Source organism: Oenanthe melanoleuca, chromosome 1, assembly GCF_029582105.1.
Source record: "Oenanthe melanoleuca isolate GR-GAL-2019-014 chromosome 1, OMel1.0, whole genome shotgun sequence".
NCBI classification, from domain to species: Eukaryota; Metazoa; Chordata; class Aves; order Passeriformes; family Muscicapidae; genus Oenanthe; species Oenanthe melanoleuca.
In genome coordinates, this window is record NC_079333.1 from 87,941,140 (window position 1) to 87,966,233 (window position 25,094).

Below are 25,094 nucleotides of genomic sequence, written 5' to 3' on the forward strand. Positions count from 1 at the left end.
AGACAGAAGGGAGGGCGGGAGGGAGGAAAGGCGGAGAGATGGGGAGAGGGAAGGAGGGACAGGCGGAGCCGGAGAGGGAGGAAAGGCGGAGAGATGGGGAGAGGGAAGGAGGGACAGGCGGAGCCGGAGAGGGAGGGAAGGCGGAGAGATGGGGAGAGGGAAGGAGGGACAGGCGGAGCCGGAGGGGCGGGGGGAGGAGCACGGACCGCTCCGGGCTCCCTGAGGGCCGCGGTCCCGCCCCCGGGGGCGGAGCCTCGCGCGCGGCCCCGCCCCGCTCCCTTTGTGCCGGGGCCGCGCGCGCCAGCCGCAGTCGCCGCCGCTTCCCGCCCGGGCAGCGCGCGCCCGCCCGCTCTTTTTCCCCTTCTCCCTCCCCCATTCCTTCCCATTCCCTCTCACCGCTCTCCCGCTCGCCATGTCGCTGGGAGCCGGCCCCGAGGCGGGCTTCTCCAGCGAGGAGCTGCTGACCCTGCGCTTCCCCCTGCACCGCGCCTGCCGCGATGGGGACCTGCCCGCCCTGTGCGCGCTGCTCCAGAGCTCGCCCCGCTCCGACCTGGCGGCCGAGGATTCCTTCTATGGCTGGACGCCCATCCACTGGGCCGCGCACTTCGGCAAGGTGGGGCCTGGCCGGGCTCAGCCGGCGGTGGGTGCGGGAACGGGAAGGAGAAGGGGAAGGAGGGCGCGATTCCCGCTCGCGCGCAACGCGGCGCCATCTTTGCCCGTGGCGCGCGCCGTGCCGGCAGCGCCGCCGCCCCCCCTTCCTCAGCGCCTCCTGCCGCTCCTCAGGGAATCGGGCGGGACGGCGGCGCACGGCCGTGGCGCTTGGCTCCCTTCCTGTCCCCGCGGTCAGCGAGGCGTGGGTGGCGCGGGTCACGGGGCTGGCGGCACCTGCCGTCTCGGCATCACTCATCCCACCCCCGCTGCCGGCGGCGGCCGCCCCTCTCCCTCCCCGCGGCTTCCCCGGGTGACGGCGGCGGCTCCGCGCTCGGGCTACCAAAGGGCACAGGAGCGGATGGCGAGGAGCAGCCGAGCCCCTCCGGCACGCCCGGCCCGGCGGGCTGCAGGCAGCGCCGCGGCGCGACCCTTCCCCGCCCTGGCTGCTCCTTCTCCCGCCGGGGCGCTCCGCGCTTTGTCTGCGCGCTCTGCTCGCCATCCGTGTCCTGCCTGGAGACCGCTGTGTTGTGCTGCCCGTGTTATGACAACCGCCTCGTTGGGAGTTCGGGCAGAAGGTGCTTGTTGTGCCTGTAAGGCGCTCCTCTTCTGCCTTCAGTAGGAAAAATAAATTGCGGCTGGTTCATACGTATGGAATTTTCTGCATTGGCGTCGTTGCATTGCAGAAAACACCGAAATATAAGCTACGTTAATTTCACATCTTAGAAGGAGTGGTATTCCAGTTTCTCGATTTTTATATATGCGTTTCCTGTTTCTGATGCAGTAAGTATCTCAGACTATGCAGAATTCCAGCCTAGAGGGTTGGGATCTGGTTTTTTTTCCCCTCATTGATTTGAGTTCAGAATTCGAGGGGCTTTTGTTCTTGTTCTCCCTCCCATTTCCCATATACTTCTATTTGCTTATTGGTTGTATGCCAGAGGAGGAAGATTGATGTACTTAGGCAGTTGTCATGGTTTATAAAAGGACATTAGGAGATGGTTTCTATACATTATGTGATCTTCTCTGTAGTTGCTTCTTTTAGAAACAGCTTTAGCTAAGTAGTCTTCCAGTCCTAAATCGAAGCAAAACAAAAAACCCTAAAGCCACAAAATCCAGAATGTAGAACAGTCTTTTATCTGCTCAGAAAGAAGCTAATAATCTGCACTCTGAAAAAACTGGAGTGCCTTTATTTTCCTTGTGAAGTACACCTGCAGAAAATATTAAGATATTAATTGGCCTTACAGTCTTCTGTTTATTTTCTCTGACTTGTAAGAATTTCTTTTCGGTATGAGCTTCTGGTAGTCTTGCTTTTGCAAGATAGTGGTTATTAGATTATTGGATACAGATTTTTTGGATAGTGTATGTATTGTTTTGTTTTTATTCCTGTAAGCATCTTCAACTTTCTGCTAACCATCCTAGGTTGAGTGAGCTTTTGTGTGCATTCCAGTTTCTCTTGAAGAGACTCTTGCAGAAACTGCAAACAAAGGGAACAAGTCAGCCTGCAACATGTGCTTGTATTTGCTTTATTCATTCTTAGGTATGGGCAAAATTTGATGGGTGCTGGTGTTGCATATGGGGGAATCTGACAGATGGAATGAGACTTGCAAAGGTGACATAGGCTGTAAATGGATTTTTCAGAATTTTTTGTATGTTTTTTCCTTAAAGCCATCAGATCTAGGCAGCAATTTGTAGAAGTTATCTACATATTTTATAGTGTAGTTAGTTGTGTTCCTTTCTCAGAGCCGAAGACTGCACAGCACTTTGAAAAAGTTACCATAGTGTAATTGGATCCCGCACCCCACTGAGTTTGTGTTTGTGTGGCATGGTTACACTTGTACCTTTCACCAGTTAGCAGAATGTTGCCAGCAGTGGCACGAGAGCTGCTCAGATGTCTGTCTTACATTCATATTTATGGCTTTTTTATTTCCCAAATTCACATTCATCAAAACAAAATGGAAAATTCTTCTGCTTCTCAAAGTAGCACAGTTTTCAAATGTTAACTTTTGAAGTGTTCATTAACAGTTACTGAACAGGTCCTTTTCTCTTCACGTGTTAGTTTTTCTAGATTTTGTGGGATTTTCACTTCTTTGGTTTTTTTCTTTACCTAGAAGAAACTGTGTGATGACAGAGCTTCATGTCTGTCTGCCTGATACAGGAACATGATTAGTAACATGGTCCACCAGACATGTATTGGTTCTCACTGCAGTTCTGCAGGAGGCTGAAAAGACAAAACTGATTTAGTTATTTTCTGAACTACTTGTAAGCAATGAAATCTAAGCCAGTTCATACATGTACATATGTGTGCCTGCACACACAGCAGGAGTCCAGATTTGGTGAACTTCAAAGGGAGCTTTCTTTTCCTCTGCCTGTGGCACAGGTTGAACATGGAAGATGGCTCTCCCTGCATCGAAGGGCAGTATGGAAGAATCTTACAGTAAAGCTGTAGCTGTGTACAGCTACATTCTTGCATGCAGTTGTGGATATCTTTCAGGAAGGAAGTAGCAGCAGTGGTCAAGTTGGTTATAAATGAAGATGTGAAAGAGGAAAGGTGGCTTATTGGGAGTGGGGAATACTGTACCAGTACCAGTAAAAATGGAGTCTCTTACAATTATGAGTGAAATCACAGAGTTCTTGAACATCTTACTCTAAAATATACTTCTACAGTTTGCAGGCAATACTTAAAATACCAGCAAAGTCAATTGGTGGTGATGGATATTGCAGCTTGTGTTTCTAGTTATACTATCTGGGCATTTAATGACAGCATGGATTTCCTTTTAGAGATAGTATCAAGTGCAGATTTACTTGTTTTGTTGAGTACCTGTGATGGAATTTGCATATTCGGGGCATTCCCTGACTTCAGAAAAGTGCTTGTCTCCTGAGATGTGGATTAATTCCCATTAGAGTTTCTGTATTTTAATTGGAGTTAATTGTATAGTGTCCTAAATTACACTGGTATTCCATAGATTTCTGAGAAGATGGGTCAGAATGTAAAAGTGTTAACAGTCTAAAAAAGCTACCAGAGGTGTAGAAAATATAGGGCTTGCATAAAAAAAAAATTTTGGTCTTGATTTTAATTCACTTTGAGTTGGACTAACTTTAATTTTCTTTTTAATCACTTGCAATTGAATTTTTATTTTCTCTGAGGACATCTATTTGCTTGTGCTCTTCTTCTGCTTTTATTTTTTGCCATTTGACTGTTTACATTATAGGAAGCAAAATAGTAGTAAATATGTTCTGTTTCTTTTGGAACAAAAGTGATAGAGATAAAAATGCCTGTCTCTTGCTTGGCATTTTGCCAGTGTTATGGGCTATGTGGAGGCCTGTCTTTCTTCACTAAATCAATTTAACCTCTGCTTTAGGTTGGAAAATATCCACTGTATTAAATTTAGGTTATTTAATGAAAGTGGACTTGCATGTCCTGATCTCAAGCATAAATGATCAAGTGAGGTATTGTTTTTTTGTCATATTGACTTTTCCTGTTCATAGATGTAATTAATCTCATTCTTCCATAACGTTGGAAGAAGCAGGTTTACTGGCAGCCATGATACAGAAGATCCATACTCAAACTTTTAATGGGATAAAATGTTGTATTCTTGTGCAGGATAGCACTGGTGAATCAGTTTCTGTGTTTTTTTCCTTTTTAGTTTATGGGCTGTAATGCCTGTCTAATTAAGGAGTTCTTTCAGCCCAGTGCCTGTGCAGGAAATATTATTCTTTCCTGAAGTTGTAATGCTTGTCTGGAAGTGTTTTCAAATTAACTCTATTAATAAAGCCTATTGTTCTAAAAACTAGCTGAAATTTATTTTTGCCTTCAGTTACCACAGATGAACCTGGTGTAGCTGGAGGGGTGTTTTCCATCACATGACTTACTAATAATTGCAGTGTAACAATTTAATTAATAATTGCTACAGATTGACTGCAATATTACAGGTGCTAACATGTAAGCATCAAAGAAAATCTAATATTGGCAAATACGAAATGTAGTTCAGTAGTCTAGCATTGGAGTTACAAATTTTCTTACACCACTTATTCAGTATGATTTTTTTTTTTTTTCCCCAACCAAAGTGCATGTTTTCTTTTGTAAAGGTACTTTGTCTTTGGAAATGTTGATATTTATGGAGCTAGTTTCATTAGTATACAATGTTCCAGTTACCCTCACCCTTACTTCATGCAGTTAGAGAGTTGGTGGTAAAACTGTCCAGCCTTAGCTCTATTACAGTCAAAAAAAGTTACTTCTGTATATTCCAAAGGATATGGTTTGTTTAAATTATGAGGGAAGGAAACAAAGTTCACAATATATTTGCAAAACTAAGATAAAATACTTCTTTACAGTGGTTGGTACTTTTATCTCATGTGTGTAATTCAGTAAGATCAGGAATTTACAGGTTGAGAGAGGGAGAAATAAGAGCTGACATACATCAACAGAGAACAGTGTTATAATACTAATGTTGATGCTTCTGAGTCAAGCTGCCAGCCCACATTCAGATTTTTAATTGTTCCTTTATGGACAGAGTATTCCACAGCTGTGCTGTGGCTGATGTTTTCCTTAGTTGTGATACACTGAGACACCCACAGATTTGTTTTATATGAACCAATGCCTGAGCCAGTGTAAGGGTCTTTGTTTGCTGTTGCATTTGTGTGCAGTGGTATTTGTTTTCTACCCACAGTAAATGGATGCCTAGACTAAACTGTTTATTTCAGCATAGTGAGTTCCTTTTCCTATCAACAAGACAGTGTTATTGTGTGACAGGAAAGAAGTGTTGTTTTGACTGTTTTGAAAGTTGAGATCATTGTAGCTGTGGTTTGCCTAGTTTCTACAAATGAGACGTTATGAACCTTTAAAAATAGTATCTGGTTATCTGACACTTCTGGTTAGTATGTTAGGAAAAAAAGGAAAGAATATAGTTTGACAAAATACTGCAATTTTTTAAAACAAAAAAAGCTTTTATTATCTTTGTGGTGCCACAGATATGAAGACTGTTTTGTTTTCAACAGTTTCCTATATGAAATAACAAGAAAATGGTGGAATTAATTTATTCCTTGTATAGATTCAACATATTATATATTAAGTGGTAGTTTTCTTGACTAATCTTCTGTCACTCCAGGAATACGTCAAAGAAATGAAAAATCCTTTGTTTTTCTGATATAGCTTTCTCTAAACTCTCCTGAATCCACCATCTATATATCTCCTAACAACACACTTGTTTTGGCAAATATTATCTAATAGTATGTGGTTAGTATCATGTTTGCTGGATAAGAGCTCTCCCCCCCCTTTTCTTTTTCTCCTCTCTTTCTTTCCTCCTTTCCCACCCTCTTAAAGTGAACTGAATATCTCTTGTAGTTAGAATTGAAGTGTTTGTCCTCTTCTCTAAAATTAAAGGTGAAATTCAGTTTTGGAGGTGAGAATTAAGTACTTCTCAGGTATGGTCTATGATCAAATGAGGAAGGAGTGAAGGAGGAGGGAGGAAATCCTAAATTTTTTATTCTGTCTTGTTTTTCATTCATGTAGTCTTACTAGTAAGTTTAGCTCTTCTAGATTTTATGCATTCATTTAGCACATGCTAATTGCCATAGCACATCTGTGTAACATTTTTGGTTTTATTTTCCCTCATGTCTTTAAAGCTGGAGTGCCTAATGCAGTTAGTAAGAGCTGGAGCTTCTGTAAATGCCAGTACAACACGTTTTGCTCAAACACCAGCCCACATTGCTGCTTTTGGAGGACATCCACAGTGCCTGAATTGGTTGATTCAAGTGGGGGCCAACATAAACAAACAGGTATGGATTAATGTATATTTCACCTATGCATATAGTTTTGCAAGAAGTGTCTTGATCCCTTTTTATGACATGTATGATCCGTACATTAACATACAGATACTTTATTTTTCACATCAGCTCAAGTCAAATGACTGAATGATCAGTTAGACATTTTACATTTCAGGAGAGATAGGACTAATAAATGCTCTTTAAGCCTCTAGAGATTTGGAGGCTATTTGTTTTAGGAGTTGACATCTTGTTGCTTCTTGAACAAAATGGTAATGTTGCCTTGGTATTGGCAGCATTAGCAAATATTGTAGTGCTGCAGTAGGGGCAAGAAAAAAACTAGTGAGGAACATAATACTTACTAAATATGCTAAGAATTGAAAAATTTACCATTACCTACAGAACCATGAGACCTTTGTGGTGCTTCATGATTTACTCATACATCTAACTAGTAGGGGCTGCCTTGATTTATTTTAATGTGCATCTAGTTTTATGTTGTTTTTCTTTTAGATTATTTCTAAAGCTTTTCTAGTACCTTTCTGAAAATAGATCAGAAACGTGTACTTTACTAACAAAGAATGAATGGGTGATTTTAAAAATTTCTTTTGCTTTTTTTTTACTATAATTTTCATTAGTTTTATGTGAGTATGTAATTTATTTGGTAGCAGAGAGTGCATTAATGTAGAAAAATTCCTGCAAACAACTATTGTACTCTGGTACAGTAACAGAATCGATGCTTTAAAACTATCATATGTTTGAAGTACTGAGAATCTGTTATGTATGCTGGCATACATAACATCCTTTTTAATGGTAATCAAAAATATTTTTAATAATATTCTGTGAGAGTAATTAATACTACAGCATATGTTGTTGTTAAAAGCTGTGGTATAGTACAGCATCCATAAAATGTCTGGCCTGTTAAATCTTGCATCATACTTTTCTTAAAATATTTAAGGGCCAGACTGCATTTTATATGCAGTAGAGTTAAGCTAAGTCTGCTGAAGAACTTAAACATTTGCATTTCTAGAGTTTGGTTCTTTTTTTTTTTAAGCTATGCAAAAATAAGAAATGGGGAAGTTTGTGTTGAGTTTTCAGAAAAGAAGTCTGGTGCATTGAGAACAGCTGTGAGACACCAGGAGAATTGTAGAAACAATGAAGGTGGCTGGATGCAGAGGCTATAGATCGCATCTTCTCCTTGATACCTGACAAAAGTAACTTATGCAATAAGTTATTGCTGCATAGTGGTAGAATCTTCAGAAGAGAAAATACAAGAACTATAAATGCATCTGGAGACCAGGTAAGAATGTAAAGAAATGGTGATTAGAGAGGAAACATGGCATGCACAGAATAAAGATATACAAATAACTGCTAAATGAGAAGAGAAGAATGAATGAAAGTGAATGAATGAGAAGAATGAAAGTTTCCAGCTATGAGAATAAAGAGAAGAACTGACCAGTGAGGTTGAATTGAAGAACAAGCTTGATGTCCTGGAACATGATGAGGGGGAAAAACAGTCACATGTAGTGAGTGAGGTTGTAGCAAAGAAGAAAGTAGCAGCTAGCTCCCAGAAGAAGAGAAGAGTGTGGAGAGATCTCTGCATGGGCTGAGGGCAACATGCAGATGACTGTAAGAGAAAGCAGAAGGCAGTATAATGGGCAGGAGACTCATTCCAGTTTAAAGAAGTTGCTAAGGCAAGCCAGTGACTCAGGAGTCTGTATGTTGATGACTTGTTGCCAGAGTAAATGGTTCTCCACATTGTCAGATTTTCAGATAGTGATGATAGTATCCTGTAGAGTTTAGGGCAGACTTTAGGCAATGACAGGCCACAGACACAAGAGGGATGGGTACTGAGGGTGCCCTGTATGTCATTAATGGTAGGCTCAAGTTACACTTAAATGTAGCAACTATTTTTTTTTTTTTTTTGGCCCCACACAATATTAATTGAGCATTTGACCAGAGGTGTTTTAGACTCAGTTCAGTGGTTAAAATAAGGTACCTCTGGTTAATTGAAATGGTACTACTAACAAAAGTCTTCGAAGTTTATAGGATGCAACTTGTCAGTCACACTGTTTTTACATGCAGTAGCACTGAAAGCTAGGCAGTGTGCCTTGGGGATAACTGAAGCAGAAAACTTATCCCACAGATAGTTGGAGTGTTTCATACATGGCTATGTGCATGCTTTGCTATCCCTAATTCCCTCAGCTGTTTATTGAATTGCAGTCAAATTCTACTATTCTTGTTTGATTTGAACTCCTTAAATTATCTCAGTTCCTTATTTAACTTGAAAGCACTTTTAGGTGATCATTTAGGGCTTCCACCCACACTTTAGAGCTTTTGGAGCACTATTTCCTGATGTGTATTTTGTTTATTCCTTCCAGCTCGCTGACTGATGCTGTACTCCAAACAGACATAGTCACTGGCTAATGCTTGTGTGAGGACAAGTGTTCCATGGACACTGGATACAAAACACATGCTGAGAAAGATCTGGGAATGCTTGATATTTAAACTAGTAAACTTTTCCTTCCAAACTGGCTTCTGGTCATTGGCTACAGACTAACCCTTCACTTCTGGAAAAAGAAAAGGATAGCTTCTGAAAAGGAATCCACTCGAGTCTCTCAGTTTTACTGTAAACCTCTGATATTCAGTAGAATTTCAATGCATGCTTTCTCATACCTGCCCTGAGGTATTGTATTGTAGTTCATGCTGCTTGCCCTGAAGTTTAGGAAAACTTAAAAATGTCTTATCTCATTGCTGGTGACAGTTGCCCAGGACACTTCTCAGGTGGCAGCAATGAAGGACAAATGCTGAAAACTGCTTGTCCCAACTGTACTTTACTCCCCAAATAAATTCTGTGAGTATATCCTGGGATGCCCAGCCCTCTTATATAACTGTATGTGCTGGCTAGAATCATATCTGTCTGTCATCCATGGGCAGTTCTCTACCCCCAGGATCACCATATAAAAATGTGCAGGAGAAAAGCTAAAGTGCCAAGCAATGGTCTGTCTGTTTCTACCCAGCAGTGGATCCAAGAGAATGTCCTACTGTTTGTGATTTTTCTTTTTTTTCCCCCTCAGCGGGCAGTGCCTGCTAATAGTTCTTAGTGATGTGACTCAGGACCTGCATTTGGCTGGCTGCCTGCTCTAGTTCACTGTAACAGTGCAAAGCAATTATACTGCTACTTTTCCTGAGGATTTTTTTCTGTTTTATCCTTGTCACAACACAGATTGTACAACAGCCCAGAATCATATTAACATCAGATAATAATGAGTACTTTGATTTAGAAAACCATTAACTTTATTTAAATATATTTTTCCCTCTAGCCTCAACCTATTAAACATTTCTATTGTATGTTGCCTTTGTTGATTGGCAAAAAAAACCAAACGTGTTGTGTGGCCTGTCATAAAGAGAAGGGAAAAGAAATACTGCACCCTTACAGGGGATGCAACATAGTATTCATACAGTCAGTTACCATCGTGTGGCAGTGGTGGCAGATAGCTTTAGGACAGTTAGACTACCCCTAGGAGCAAGAACTGTAAACAGGCTGATATCCTTGGTGGGGAGGAAGAAAATATTCTTTTGGCGCGTTATGGTTTTTATTTTAAAGAAAAGTTTAAGTACAGTTAAAAGGATTCCATCAGTTCTCATTTGCACTCAAAAGCCTTTTTAGCAAAGTTGGGAAAGGACTTAATGTTCTTTAGTTCCTACTTCTAACTTCAGAAGGGGTGAGTTACTGGTTCTAAGAAATGTAAGAAATGAGTAGTGTTTGGAAATGTGATCATCTGATAGATCATTAAAATTCAGTCAATTGAGTTAAGGAATGGAGTTAGTTTGTATTTCTTATCAAGTAAGGGCTTTTGTGTCTTAGTCAGATATCACTACTAGAAGTATTTTAGAAGGGCTTGCGTAGTGTTGAGGTTTCACCCCAGTGGATACCTAAGCACCCCACAGCTGCTTCCTTGTTCCCCCCACCCTGAGGTGAGATGAAGGGGGGGAATCAGAAGGGAAGTGTGAGAATTCATGGGTTGAAATAAAGACAAGTTAACAGGTAAAAAAGGAAATAAAGAAAAAGAAATCCAAAAAAATCAAGTGATAAAACATTTTTTTAAAAATCTCACAGCACAGCCCAAAAAGCTTTGTTGTGCATTACTGCCTGACTGATGCCTAGCCACTGCTGGAGCATTGACAGCCCCAGTTTTACTTGCTGAGTGTGATGATATGGTGTGAGATAATCCTCTGGTCCATTTGAGTCAGTGGTCCCAGCTGTGCCACATCCCAGCCCACTCCTAGCTATAACATTGGCCTACTAAAGAAAACACTTTGCTGGTCAGAAATCCAAAACACCTTACCAGGTACTCTGAAGAAAATTAACTCTATCCCATCCAAATCAGTATACATAGTTGAAAGCTTTCAGTGTAAATGTGTGTGGGAGCTTTTTATTTTAAAAATAAATTCCTGCAACTAAGTTAGTTTTGGTTGGGTGGATTGTTGTGCTTTTGGGGTGTTCTTTTGTTTGTTTTGGTTTTTTATTTTGTTGTTTTGGTTTGGTTTTTATAAATGGAAGAAATGTAAAGGTACCAGTGAGTGAAATCAATTCAATCATATCCAGGGACTTGGAATTTGGAGAACAAAATAGGAAATGTGCTCTGAATTCAGGTGGACCATCTCAAGCCAACAGAATTCAGGTCCCAAAAAGACAGAAGGAGGAAAAATGGAGTAAAAAAAATGGCTTTAGTCTGAATTGAAAAAATATCCATACATGAAAGAGACCTGGGAAGAGAGTTTGAGAAAAATACTTAATCAGTAGAGGAAATGTCTTTTGAGGTTAAACTGCATAGTGAGGAACTGGAAACTGATGAATCAAGCTGAGATAGATTTACTGATTAAAGCCAAAAAAAGCAAAAGACTCTTCAGCTGCATAAGTAAAAAGAGACTAAGGAAGGAAGCTAGATGTTTATTCAGTAAAATGAAATAGAAGTCAAAGGTAATCTAGTCATGATCCCAAGCTAGAGAAAACTGCCCTTGTCTGTGTGAAAGGGTAGCCATTCTTTCCAGGGGGAAGGAGGAAGGCATTCTGCAGTGAGTTGCAAAAACTGAATGTCTTTGATGCTTCATTAATTCTTTTTGCCATTTCTTCAAGAGCTCTGTATGCAAAATATTTAATAGCCAGAGAACCAATCAAATGTATTATCTTGAATACTAAATTAATGAAACTTGAGTTTCTACTCATTTATTTATAATGCATCCTTTAGATTGTAAGACAAGTTTGGCTGTTAGTGCAGTGTTGCAACAGAGGGACAAGTTCTGCTCTAGTTGTGAAAGGCCAGTACAAGTCATTGATGCTTCCCTTCCTGACATATTAATACAAAAGGAATTGTTTGACTCAAGCACAGATGGGGAATGTGACCAGTTTAAAGGATTATGAGGTGTTATCAGAAGTATATGAGGAGATAATCAGGAATTTATAGAGCTTGTCAAAATAAAATAGCTTCTTTTGCTCCACATAACTAAAAAGAGATAGGGAAGAAGTGTCTTAGATATAAGAATGTGCTGACAGACTAGACTGTGAACTGCTCTCAGAAACTTCTTGGAAAAAAACTGTTACTTTGTTTTCCTGTTTGGTCCATCCATTCCAGTTATTGAATCAAAACAGAATTGTTCTGAGACTCGTACAGAGTACTTTTGTTTTCTTCTGTATGTATGGTTTTGAATGCATTGAAAAATAAGTAAATTTAAAAGACATGTATATATATGTATTTTCCATTTAGTGTAGCTTAAAATCTAGAGAGAACTTCTGAGGAGACCTAGGAAAGTGTTTCAGTGCAAATACTTTTGGCCTCTTACAAGAATGTCAGAGAAACATTATAGTAGTCGTGACTGAAATTTGGGTGCTGTAATTAAAAGGAATGCTATAAAAATTTGAATCTCTGTATTCTGTAATTTTTAAACTATGTTTTTAATTCCTTAGCTTTAGACACATGCTTTTCTGGGCCAGTGATTGAAAGCAGCCCTTCTCATGACATCTATTCTCTTCTGAAATACTAATCTTTTCTGTTTGGTGATGGTAGTGGTAGTTGCTATAAGCTTAGCTCATTCTTCTAATGAAGTGCTGGGGAGTCCTTTTTGCAAAGGTCTTCTCTCATTCTTTTTTTGTTTCCCCACAGCAATGTAATAATTCAGTTCTCTAGATCTTGCTGTGGGCAGTGGGTCAGGTGTATGGGACTAGGGGAGATACTGTTATCTCTGTCATATGCATGGGAAGCTAACCCTGAACTGAACTTCATGTTGAGTGATCATCTTTTAACTTAGGGTTGGGCTTGTAGATACTAATGCTGACCAAAATAGGCAAATCACTTACTTTCTGTACTTCCACCACTTTAACAAAGAGGCGGGGAGGGAAGACTATAACAGAATGATGAATTGAAGACAGCTTCTATGATTGGAAAATTTATTACACAGAGAAATTTTTTCTGGATAAATTAGCGTCAAATTTCCATGTATGATAGTTTAAAAATTGTGTCCTTTCTTAAGCTTCTCTTTCTTTCTGTTACTTCAGGGGACATTATAAATAGGAGAAATTGCATAAACTTCATAGGAAAGCAGTCTTCTATCCATCAACTGCAGACATCCACTTTGGAAGAAGAGCTGTATAGCCCTTTTCTAATCTCTAAGGCATTTGCTGCTCTTTTCTGTGTCCAAACTTTTTCAACCTCAACAATTTTGCTTAGTTTATAAGAAAGTAAACTTTGGTGCCATTATTGTTTCCTGCTGGGTGTGTTAGGTAGTTCACTATTTGGCTGAATATATGTCTTAAGCTGGCTTACCCTCAGTGAATTTGTAACTTGTTGTAAAGATATTTCACCATGAAATAAAATTGTCAAGTAGAAAATTGAGAATACATACCTCATAACCCAAAATTCATTTTCAAGTTATACTTACATGGCCTAAAAGATAGGATTAAATTTCTCAAAAGCTTGGCAGACAATTTTAGACACGTAGTAGCTTCTAGGTAGTATGATCACATTTAGCATATATTCACATTTCAAGTAGAGCTAAAATACAACCAGGCAACCAATACTGTGGAGTTAGGCATGTACTCTTGTGTGTAAATACTGGTGAATCAGTAAAGGTGCTGTGTTAATTTAATAGCTAGTGATGATAATTTAATAAGAGGAACAGGGGAGTTAAGCTGGCACATACAGTTAGAATATGTTTAATATCTGGAGCAGACTAGTGAAGTCTGTCAAAAGTTTGGAGACAAAAGGGGGAAGAAAACAAAGGAAAAAAAACAAACTGTGGAATTGTGCTACACTGTGGAAATGTTGAGGATTAGTCACATTAACAAACCAGTAACAACATTTACTTGCTACTCCAAGGCAATGTTTCATTGCAGATTCTTCTCTGTGGTTCTTAAAACTGATGATTAATTGCAAGTACTGAATTTCCTCTGCAGCCTGTAGATCATGATGCATGAATTTACCTGCTGCTTGCTTGGATTTGTAAAATTGTTGTAGATCCTCCCTGTTACCTGTGAGACAGTTAATGGGGAGGAGTTGCCTGAAAAGCAGTACTCTATCCCTAGTATGTCTGCACATTATGCAAAAGAATAAATGATTGGATGTGCTGGTTAATAACAATGGAATACAAATTGATGAAGAAGATCAGAAAAGTATATAGGATGTGAATCAATGTGTATGTGTTGGGAGAGATCTGGCCTGTCCTGTGAACACTGGGCATACCTCTATTGCAGTAGAGCTCTGCGTGTGTGCTCCTCTCCTGCCAAGTGCTGATGGTGCAACACTCAAGGACTGAGTCAGTGTGTCAGCAAGATCTGGAAGCAGCACGGTCCCACAGACTCGGCCCTGCTGCTCCCGAGTTCAAGAGGGCTTGCGCACTCCAGTGCATTGGGAAGCCAAAGTGCCAGGAAGTGAAGGTGTTAGAATAACCTCTTATGTGGTATATATTGGGAGGGCTAACCAGTTTTGCTGAATATGAGTCTGCTGATTGCTGAGCCATTGGATAAGGCTTATCTTGTGGGTTAAATGCCCTTAGCATTACTTCTTGCTAGAAGTCTAATGAACATGACAGCTAACTGCAGACTATAAAGTAATTATAAAGTACCTGATATGTTTACTAGCTAATAATAAATGCTGTTTTTATGTATCTGCTATCTTAATTAAATTGAGTAATGTAATAATAGTATTTTAATTTTGAGAAAGATTATGCTTGACAAAATGTAGTTTGTCTTTACAGGATTATGTTGGTGAAACTCCTATTCATAAAGCAGCACGGTCTGGTAGTATGGATTCCATAAGTGCCCTTGTGGCTCATGGTGCGCAAATAGAGTAAGTGAGGTATTTTTTTGTTGTTGTTGTTTGTTGTGTGTGTAGCTGACTAACTTAGATTGGTAAACATAGATACTAATTTCAGAATGAAAAGTCAAAACGGCAGACACATGATCAAAGTAATAATGAGAGCTAGACATGTTCAACTGTAATGAAGCCTAAGATACTTTGCATGTCTAGTAATAAAGTTCCTTTTCCTTAAATTATACCATTGTGCTACATTAATGTTGCACGTACATCTGATACAGTGAAATATTTATTGTGCTTCTGTCAGATGACCCCAAACTGTACATTTTATTCAGCATGTAGTTATTTTTTGCAAGAATTATATACCTTGCACTGGTGAATAAATATAGAAAACAATGCAAAAGCAACATCATATGCAAAACAGCAATTCACATACATCCCCATTAGTTTATTACTGTTTGTTAGTGTATTGTGTATTTGCCCTGTTAACTTTTTTCTTTAAAGGTTTATGTACTGCAAAAACATTCTGAAAAGCTCACAAACTTTTGCAACTTACAGCATGGACAAAATGGATGCAGTTTTCACCTAGAAATGTTGAGTATAAGCTCTATGGCTTATAAATAATACAAATACTTTAGCAATTTATTTTAATTAGAACTAGCTTTATTATCTTAAATGGTAACTAGTTACTGTATTTTTATCTGCACTATGAAATTTTGAAGTTGTAAGTGAAATAAGAATCACGTAGTTAATTTCTTGTTTTACCCTTTGGTTTCCATCTTACTGTTTTTGTAATGCTGCCTTGATAAATCTACCATAAAATTTAACTCTTAGTGGTGTCATAGAGTATTCAGGAAATATTATTACCTTTTAAGTTAATAGTAGTGAACTAATTGCTTTGGATGAAGGGATTTCTTAATAGAAAAATGAAATCAGCTGTCTCTGTTATTGACAAGCACATTAAATCAGTCTTAAATGTATGATTTTCCATTTTTCACTCACTTTTGGATATTTTTAAGATAAACTCTGAATTAAATTTACCGTGGAATTGAGCAAACCTTAATTATCATCATCAATTAGTATGTAATCTTGTGATTTTTACAAAGTAGCCAACCAAAAGACAAGTCCTGGAACTGCATAAACAATGTGAAATGGGTGATATTTTTGACCAAAGCTATTTGCAGCAGGAGCAGTGTAGGTTTATAGGAATTTTAGTGAACAGGAAATAATGTGAATTCTCAGTTTTCTAACTTTGAATTCCATCTATGTTTCAGTAAAGTTGTCACAGGCTTTATAGCTAATTAAACATCAGGTCCTATCATGGAGCAACCCAAGTTTAATCATTTAGAGGATAAGCACTCAGCCCTGTCACCTGAGGGAGTTAGCTGTTTTCTGGTAGGGATGAGGATTATTTTACTTAGAATCCAGTTTCCGAGTTCAATATGTTAAATTAGGCTGAATCCATGTAGATGCTTTTGACACTGATTAATTTTGGGTCATCTGGTTTTGAAAGCTGGCCCCAATTAATGGTTATGTAGATTTCCTGGTTTTTGTAAAAACTTGAAAATGTAGATGCCCTGAAAGTTTTGACTCCTTTATTGTATGGCTTCAGTAGAAGAAAAGGAGAGGGATTTTAGTCATATATTCAAGTTCTAATTTGTATGTATTAACTGAAACGATGATTGTCTGTATAAAATCAAGGCAAGAATTTTATGAAATACAGAACTAAGGACTAACTAGAATTAAACTGCTGATCTGTAGTGATAAAGTGCTTTTTATTTTTACTGGGATTAGATCTTCTAATCAGTTTCTGGGTTTTTTTAAAGTTTTATTAGTGTAGTTAACAGTACTGAGGTCTAGTTTCATAAGGATGAATGAAATACCCCTTGAGGCTGCACATAGTCAAATATACTACTTTTGCATGATATTTACAGTATATGTCCAGAATGTCATCATCCCTAGTTTTTTATAGCAAGCAGAATGGGGATGCTAAGATTTCATTATTACACAAATACTAGTAACCAGTAATGTAATATTACAAGAAATGTGTTTTTTGTTAATGAGTGATTATTGGGATACCGCTGTTAAAATTAAGTAACTTGGACTAGAGAAATCTTGTTGTCAATGTTTGCCACATTTCTATTTTATTCCCTCCTTTGGTTGCATTGGAAGACAAAGAATATTGATAATAGTCAAGTTAAGCATAAAAGTAAGAATTTTAGTGTTAATAAAATAGCCTCACTTGAATTTTTCTAGTTTACTGTATTTCAGGCTTTTTAGTGTATTGCTTTAACAGAGAAAGACAGGATGTTGCAGTCTATAAATCTCATTAAGCTGTTGCATTGTTTTCCTAATTGATGAGAGAGAATTTGGGTCTCTATTCCTGTGTAAATTTTTAATAATATTAAAAAATAATAATTGTACCCTAGTGAAAATATTTTGATTTTTTTGTGGTATTTACCTTCTCATTTTAGCTGAAGCATATTCTGTGCACAGTATGTTCTACAGCCATAAAAATGGTTGCTCCACTAACTATGGTATTCATGGACCCTTGAAGAGGGGGAAGCAGGTGGTCTCAATGTCCTCATATGAGTGAAAAGGTTTGCTGTGTAACTGACTTTTTAATGTGGATAGTACCTTTTAAAGTATCCATAATTACTGCTGGATTTTCACTACAAGGCATATTGATGCAGTTTATGTATGATTGTGTATAATTGATTGGGACAGACAAATGTCCACAGCTCTTTATGGAGGAAAAGCCTTCTTGGTGCCATGTTTTGTTTTGCTGTTTTTCACTTTTATGTAAATGCTGTGTTTTAATGTAGTTACATAGATTGTATCACAGCATATATAAAAATACAAAATTCAGCTGTAAACACAGGACTCCATTGAATCAAAAAGAAGCAGCATATGCAAGTGTTGATTATGCTGACTAGTTTCATGTCCATTTGCATGTGTATTGTGTCCACTTATTTCTGAATAAAAATTCTTCTGCAGCTGTCATTTAAGCAGTTGTGTATTCCTTAGTGTCTTGATTTAGAGCCAAGAGGGAAGTTTCAAACACTGTATTATCCTGGGTTAGAGAGAGGTGTAACTTGTGGAATAGGTTGTGTCTTGGTAGGCACCCATCCAACTGAACACAAGTTCTTGCTTGTTTCAGGGTTTTATTGATTATGATAATTTGAATAGTATTGTAGAGAAGTTTTTTATTTGCCTGGCAGAAATCTTCTGGGTTTGGGTAAATTTGAGTTGTATACCCTGCTGGAATGTTATGAGACCCCAAAGAGATAATTTCCTTTCTGGTTTAATATACACTGTGGTCTCGAGGTTTGAGTAGGAGAAGTGCTGGGATAAATAAACCAGTACATCTGTTTCCACCAGATGACAGATTCATGCTGTGATGTTGATCTGGTTTAGGCAGACACTTCAGCCACTTTCTTGTTAAAGCTGTCTGGCATTCATCTTAGTGTGTAAATTCAATGCCAGAAATGTCCTATCGCTGATACTAAGTTTTTCAGCAAGACACTTATTCTCATTCTTTGACAGGGACTTACTTATTTTATTTCTTCACTTTAAGTCACCAGCTGCATTATGTTGCTTAAAAAGGCAACATTAATATATTTTTTCTTTTTCACAACTGCTCTTCATCTTCCATAACAGGAATCTGTCTGCAGTGATTTTTTTTTAGTGCTGCTGGATTAATCCTTTGTGAAATTCTTGTATTTCTATTTCACATGACCACTCTTGTGATATCTCAGCTTTTATTCTTCTCATTTTGTACTTTTGAGATTTCTTGGCTTTCTGAAAACCAGTCACTTCTAGTGAAGAGACAGAAGAGTAGTGATGTGTTGTTTTCATGACAACACGGAAATTGGCCATTCCTTTGTCATGTGAACCGTCAGTTCCTTTTCAGTCTGGAGGGGAAGCTTTCATGGCCTGTTCTCTTGAAGGGTCTCAGGGTTCAGAAATCTGTTTTAGTTAATGGGTATCTTCTTGATTCCTTAAAATCCTAGGAGCTCCTTGTGGTTTTTTAATGTGAGCTTGTTTTTCTTTTCAGTGTAGAAGAACCAACATCCTACTTTCCTACAGTCATTAAATTAACCTCATCTTGAGAGTAATGCTTCGAGATCTTACTGATTGTTTGGATTTAGGTGCTTTTTCAACAGAGAGGTTCTTATCTGTTACTTACAAGTATATGAGTGCTTGTGTAATCTGTTTGGTACTTTCCAAACTGAGACCACTTCATACACATTTTTTTTATAAACTTCATTGCCTGATTGCCTCTAGATACTAGTTAAACTGCTGGATTAATTGCTGTTGTTGCATTATTAGACATTGCTGTATAATTAAGGAAAAATACTTGGCAGTTCTTATTTAATAGTATGTAACAAGCATTTTAAGGGCCATCACCGTAGTATTCTTGTAGTGACAATTTTTTAGTGTAGAGGATACATATGTTGGAATTTATTCTGCCTTTCCCATTTTATATAAATCCTTATGGAAAGGCAAAGTCGAAGTGGCATGTGCATTTCAGTGATAAAACACTAATTGTCCTTCAAAAAAACTGCAAGTAAAGCTTGGTAATTTATTTCTTGTTTGCTTTCCTGTTTGGTTGCTATGGTTGTAGCAGTACTTGAGGTGGTTTGTAGGAGCTTGTGATTATGAAGTACAGCAGTAATTTGGATTTAGTCTGAAGAAAAGATTTGGAAATACCAAAGTAGAATACATATGCATGGGTAACTGATAGAAAAATAAGAGAGGCTTGGTCTTAGAGTACACCAGTCTGGAAAAATGTAGTTTTCAGAGTTACTGACATTCCTAAAAATGGCAGGAAGCTGAGGCATATTTGTACCACTGAATTCCTGTTCAGTTTGAATGCAGATTATTCTTAGTGGGGGTTGAATAACAACAGTGATCACTGACATCAGTTGGAAAATAGCGCAGGATATGAGAGGTTGTGCTTTTTATGAGTGAAGTAAAATACATCATTAAAGCAATGATACTTAAGACCTTTCTGAAACATAAAGAGGAAATTCACTAGATGCATGTGATAGGTTAGCTTATTCATTAGTGAGAAACCTTATTGCTCTGGTTTCTTGCATTTTCTTCAGTCCAAGAGAGCTGGTTAAAGAATATTAAAGTGTTACCAAAACTTTTATATGCGGATAGATCAGATTTCTGACAGGAATGTTCAAGGTTTTTTGTTGGGATTGATCTGCCTTCACATAAGATACTGTGCTAATGTTCACATTAATGTGTACAGTTTCCCTTAAGATAGATTTATTTTTTTTCCTGCAAGATAAGCTATTCTGTGTTAGCAAGTGGAGCTTGGCCAGAGTTAAATACAGTGAAAGAAACAATTATATCCCAAATATAGTAGTTTTGTTCTGATGGTTAGTCCAGATGTCGGTGGTGGTGATCTGTAGGGGTGCTGTGCTTGATCTGGCAATAGTTTTTTACTAGATATCATGATGAGAGGATTGTTTCTAGCAATGTCTGCTTTAGTCTGCTGTGTTGATTTGGGTTTTGTTTGCTAATCTGGTTTGTGTCTTTTCAGTTAAGTTGTTCATAGACCAAGTAGTACCTAGTAGCCTGGACAAAAAAAACCAGGGGGTAGTTATGGTGTGGCCCAGAACATAATCAGGTTGGTCAGAAAAGTTTTCTAATGTGTGTCATGCACTACTGATTACAAGATGTATCTCATGGCATGGAGGCTTAACAAACCCATGGAAGACCTTTCGTAATTATAACTTAGGGAAGTATTACTCTTCAGCTTCATTCTGTTTTGCTTGATTTGGCTTATATGTGATAGATAAATTTTCTTATTAAGAGAGAAAAATCTTAAGTTTTTTGTGAAGCTCATTTAAACTGGTTTTATGCACTTTAACAGTTCCTTAATCCTGGAGATTTTATGTCTGCTTGAGTAAACACATCAAGTTATTTTTGACACCAAAAAGGAAAAAAAAGAAAATAATAGTGTAGTTTGATAGTGTCTCTGTTATGGGAAAATAATGAAACCATCTACTACCTATAGTCCTTTCATTCTTGATTTTTTCCCTGCTTTGGGCACAGAAATGCCTTAACATTAATTTACCTCTTTATGTCAGTTTTATTTCCAAACTTCCACTGTCCATGCTTTTTCTACTGAAGAGCTTGAACTTTCTTTCAAGTTTGGCACATTTGAAGGAGGCTTGCTTCCTTCATATCTCTAGTTCTGAGCTATCTTTGGGTTTCAGTTGCTGTGTTGAAGAGAAATAATGTCATTTTATTTCCTACCAGAGTCATCTTGGTAGAAATCTGTTGCAAGGCTGTTTTATCTTTTCAAGTCAGTTTGCTCTGAACCTGTCCTCAATAGTTTTCCATTACACTTTCTTCATTGTTAGCAGCTTTATTTGCAATTCTTGCTCTGTTTCTAGAGACATTAAAGCAATGGCAATGATAGTTCTCATTGTCATAAGGTTGTCTAAGGAACTCTTCTCTTTGTTTTGAAGTGGCTGCAGTACTGTAAAGATGCATCTTTGGAATTTAATTTCACTAGTGATGTAGGAAGTACTTTCATTTTAGTAGGAAAGGTCTTTTCTGTTACGCTGTATTGCAATCAGACTGTTGTTTCAAGAGCTACCATAGTCTTTTGTATCTTCACTTTGTAAATTGTTATCAGAAATCACTTCTTAAATAATGAAATATGAATTTAAAAATGTAGTTGCTGGTTCCAGGCCAAGACAGTCCTATATTGTTCAGGGAAGGGTTTTTTGTACAAAATATTTTGTACAAAAGGTACTGAAGTGCACAGTTTGAGGTCTTTAGTAAAGCGTATAAACGGGAATACAGATAGAACAAAAAAACCCTGATGGTGATGTTTGTGGTAATTCCAACGTTGCCTACCATTATTAATGAATTCTTTCTTCTGCCAATATTTGCTCAGTCAGGAGTTGAAATATCTAGGAGCTAATTTATAGCTGCAAAATTCATAGGGAACCTTGGTCTTCCTGTGGAGAAAGTGGCTTCACAAAGCAGAATCCTTCAGTCCAGTATATTGCTCTTGTTAAATTATTTTGGATATGTTCACAGGAACTCTACCACTGTTTTTAAAAGCGTAAAATAATTTCAGCTGCCAAATGCTTTGTTGTGAAATAAAAACTTGGCACCAACTTGTGCTTTTGTAGCTGCCCAGTGTGTAATTCTAGCATGAATTTGTATAGCTACCCCAGCAGTGACACACATCTGTTCGGTTAAGATTATTTTTCTCTTGGTATCTGGAAAAAAAAAGGTTTGAAACAATTTTATAACTTCTGTATTTGGACACCAAAGGGTTAAAACACTTACAGTTTAGTATTTGAAAATAATTTTGCTTTAGAAATTTTAGACTAGTATACTACTGTTTATATAGGAAACAATTTTCTCACTGTGGGCGTTTTAGTGTTCTGATCTTTTTTTCTCTTTCTTCTTTTGTTTTGTTTTAATCCTTGTATCTGCTAATTTTCGTATAGGAATTAGCTACTAATTCTTTTGAGATACAGCCTACTAAATTTAAAGTAATTGAAGCCATGAGTTGACCGGTAACTTTAATCAATTCTATATAAATTTCAGTGAAGAACTGAAAAATTGGTTTCAGGATGAAAGTTATAATGCTTTTAAAGGCATAAAAGGCTTAGTATCTTGTTGTTAAGGTGGTCACATGATAATGGCTTACATATTGAATAATGTGCTACAGCACTTTATGTATGTTAATGTACTTTTAACCTTAATGTTGCCTGCAAATATGTGATCCCTTATGATATAAGTTTCCTGTTTATGCACCATTGCCCGTTTAAATCAAACAGAAGATTCTGAAACTGTAAAAACTACACATGTCAATGTTTTACAGCTACGTAATTCGAATTGACTTGATTTTTTCAAGTAATCCTAGAAAGGGGGAGCATTCCATATAGAAACTGCTGAAACTGCCACAGGTGCTTCTCCGAAAACCTTACAGTTGTGGCATTGAATGTTCAGTATCGCTTCCTTTCTGCACACAAGGCATACTGTTGAGGTATTTGTTGCGGTGATTGGTTTTAATGCTAATCTAGGAATTCAGATATAGAATCTATAGATTTGCATGCTTTGCTTACCCTAATTTACAATTATCTACATTTTTATTTGTAAACTAACAATAGATAAGTTGAGATCAGTAATTTTTAACAGATATTACATTGATATACAAAAACTGTGGTTTATTTTCTTAGATTGTCGCATGGCATTAACATAAACACAGTAAGCTGTAGGTGCTGTAATCACTATTTCAAATTAAACATTTAGGAGAATTTTTTTTACATATATGATTTTCAAAAATATTTATTGTTGACTTTTTGTGTAGCAAATGTTTGTTTTCTTTTTCAAGGTATGTGACATTATAAGTTGAAGATAGAAATATACTATCTTAAAAAACAAAAATCTGCTATGTTTTTTTCTGCCAGTGAATATGAAAAATGAACAATTAAAGCAACTTGGAATCAATTTTTTTGATAGTAAATTCAATGTGAGAAGCACAAGTCATTGTTTTCTTTCTACAAACCTTTCAAAGAGTAAATTCTGTATGTTACACTAAAGTAAATCTTCCTTTCACAAAGTCATATTTAAACAATTCTAAATTTTGAGTGTTTCGTTGTTTTGGTTTTATTACTTTCTATGGCTTAGCTGTAGTGGAACCATCTCGAGAATTTTTTAAAAGCTTGCCTCAATTTTTTTCCTTCCTTTAGTAAACTTCTTAAATTAGATTGAAATAATAAACATTTCCTCACAAATAAAGCTAAACTGAAAGTTAACTTTGTGTTTCTGTACACCAATCCTGTTTGGCCACATAATGGACTTGTCTCTTGGTGTTGAGCAACAATTGAATTCCACTCACAGCCAACATTTTTGGAAAAGCATTTCAGAAGAAATACCTAAACTCATGCTTCATCAGTGTCCTCTTTATAGCTGCTTTACTTGGATACCAGGACTCTCAGATGAACTGGCATTTAGAATGGGAGTTCATATGATGTCAACCCAGAGGGAGACTAAAAAAAAAGTCCTCTTCATGCCAAGATCAGTCAGTTTTGCAGACTGTGGACATCACTTGATGGAAGAAGAAAAACATGTTATAAGAGTGTTGTTTTAAGCACTGTAGGTCTGTGAATAAATGTATATGCAAAAGAGTGTTAACTCACTATTTCAGTGTGCATTTTGAGTTTATTTATAAAACACCTGTCACTACAGAACAATGCAAATGTCATATGTCAAGAAACTTCAAGATCACCTACTCATCCATATTCAGACTTTCCCCATCTTTTCTCATGGATTTTTTCTATTTAGAATAACTTTATAATATGAAAATGTGTCCTTCCTTACATTTGACTTTCTTCTTTTGCGTTGGAGTTAGCATGTTATACTCCTGTACTTTGAAGAAAACAAGATATTTTTATTCCCAGCTCCTGGATTGTAGCCTACAAGAAGGCTGAGGGTAAATAATACCATTATTCATTATTTTAATTTGTTTCTACTTGGAAACAGTGAATAAAGTATATAGCAAAAAATTGCTGCTAAGTGAGAAAGCCTGAAGTCGACTCGGTCAGTTTTCAAATACTTGAGTTGCCTTGGAAAGGATGCAAGATGTGTTTTCTAAACATGGAGTGAATTGACTTTCTGACGACTGCTTTAGCCCTGGGCAGTGTTAAGTAAGGAATTTTTCTTCTGTTTGTCAGTTCACGCTTTCATGTATGTTCCTGTCTGGAGCAGGTGCCAAAAAAGCAATGATATTTTCAGAGCTTTTGTTTTCAGTGTCCTTTCTTCAGTTTTTCTGCCTGTTCTTCTAGCTAGATTGACCTTCAGAGTTGTCTTTAGTTTTTGCCTTTTTTAATGCAGAGAGGAGGAATTAAGTTTTTGGAGCACTGCTCTCTGATTTGACAGTAACTAAGCCAACCTTTAGAAAATTCTGCACCAAGTCAATGAATATTGTTTAATAAAGGCTGACTAAACATAAAACACGTGTCACTTTCCAAGACTTACTTTGATTTTCTTATTTACGTCTTCCTTCCATCCTTCCACACCTTCCTTGCTGCTGGCATCTTCCTTCATAATGAATTCATTTGGAAAATGCAGTGTTTGTAACCAGCTATTTGTCTTGTTTCAGCTAGAAGCCTAGCCAAGAGACAAACCTTGAAAAGAAACATAAGCTTGTCCTTAAGTTTGGCATCTTTGCCACAAAACAAGAAGTTTTTTTAAAAAGCCAACAACAACACAAACCCTTACAAAACAAAATGTAAAACCTGCTACAAATTTCCTTACTCATTTTTAATTCTGAGTAATGCAGTTGCAGAAATAGACCTGTCATATTTGCTGTGTGATTAGCAGTAACAA

The 25,094-nt window shown here is 37.6% G+C and overlaps 1 protein-coding gene across 3 annotated transcripts in view; it reads left to right on the plus strand.

Annotated features, from left to right (window-relative positions):
• Positions 1 to 279: 279 nt before the first annotated feature.
• The window catches only part of ANKRD10 (ankyrin repeat domain 10), a 36,887-nt gene continuing 12,072 nt past the window's right edge, over positions 280 to 25,094 (plus strand). For 2 of the 3 annotated variants that reach the window (XM_056513521.1, XM_056513606.1), the window contains exons 1-3: positions 280 to 613; positions 6,271 to 6,423; positions 14,659 to 14,750. In XM_056513521.1, coding sequence (XP_056369496.1) covers positions 413 to 613; positions 6,271 to 6,423; positions 14,659 to 14,750 — 446 coding nt within the window. In that variant the 5' untranslated portion in view covers positions 280 to 412. Of the gene's footprint in view, positions 614 to 6,270; positions 6,424 to 11,864; positions 14,339 to 14,658; positions 14,751 to 25,094 lie in introns of those variants that run through there. The other variant, XM_056513688.1, reaches the window with a different exon arrangement.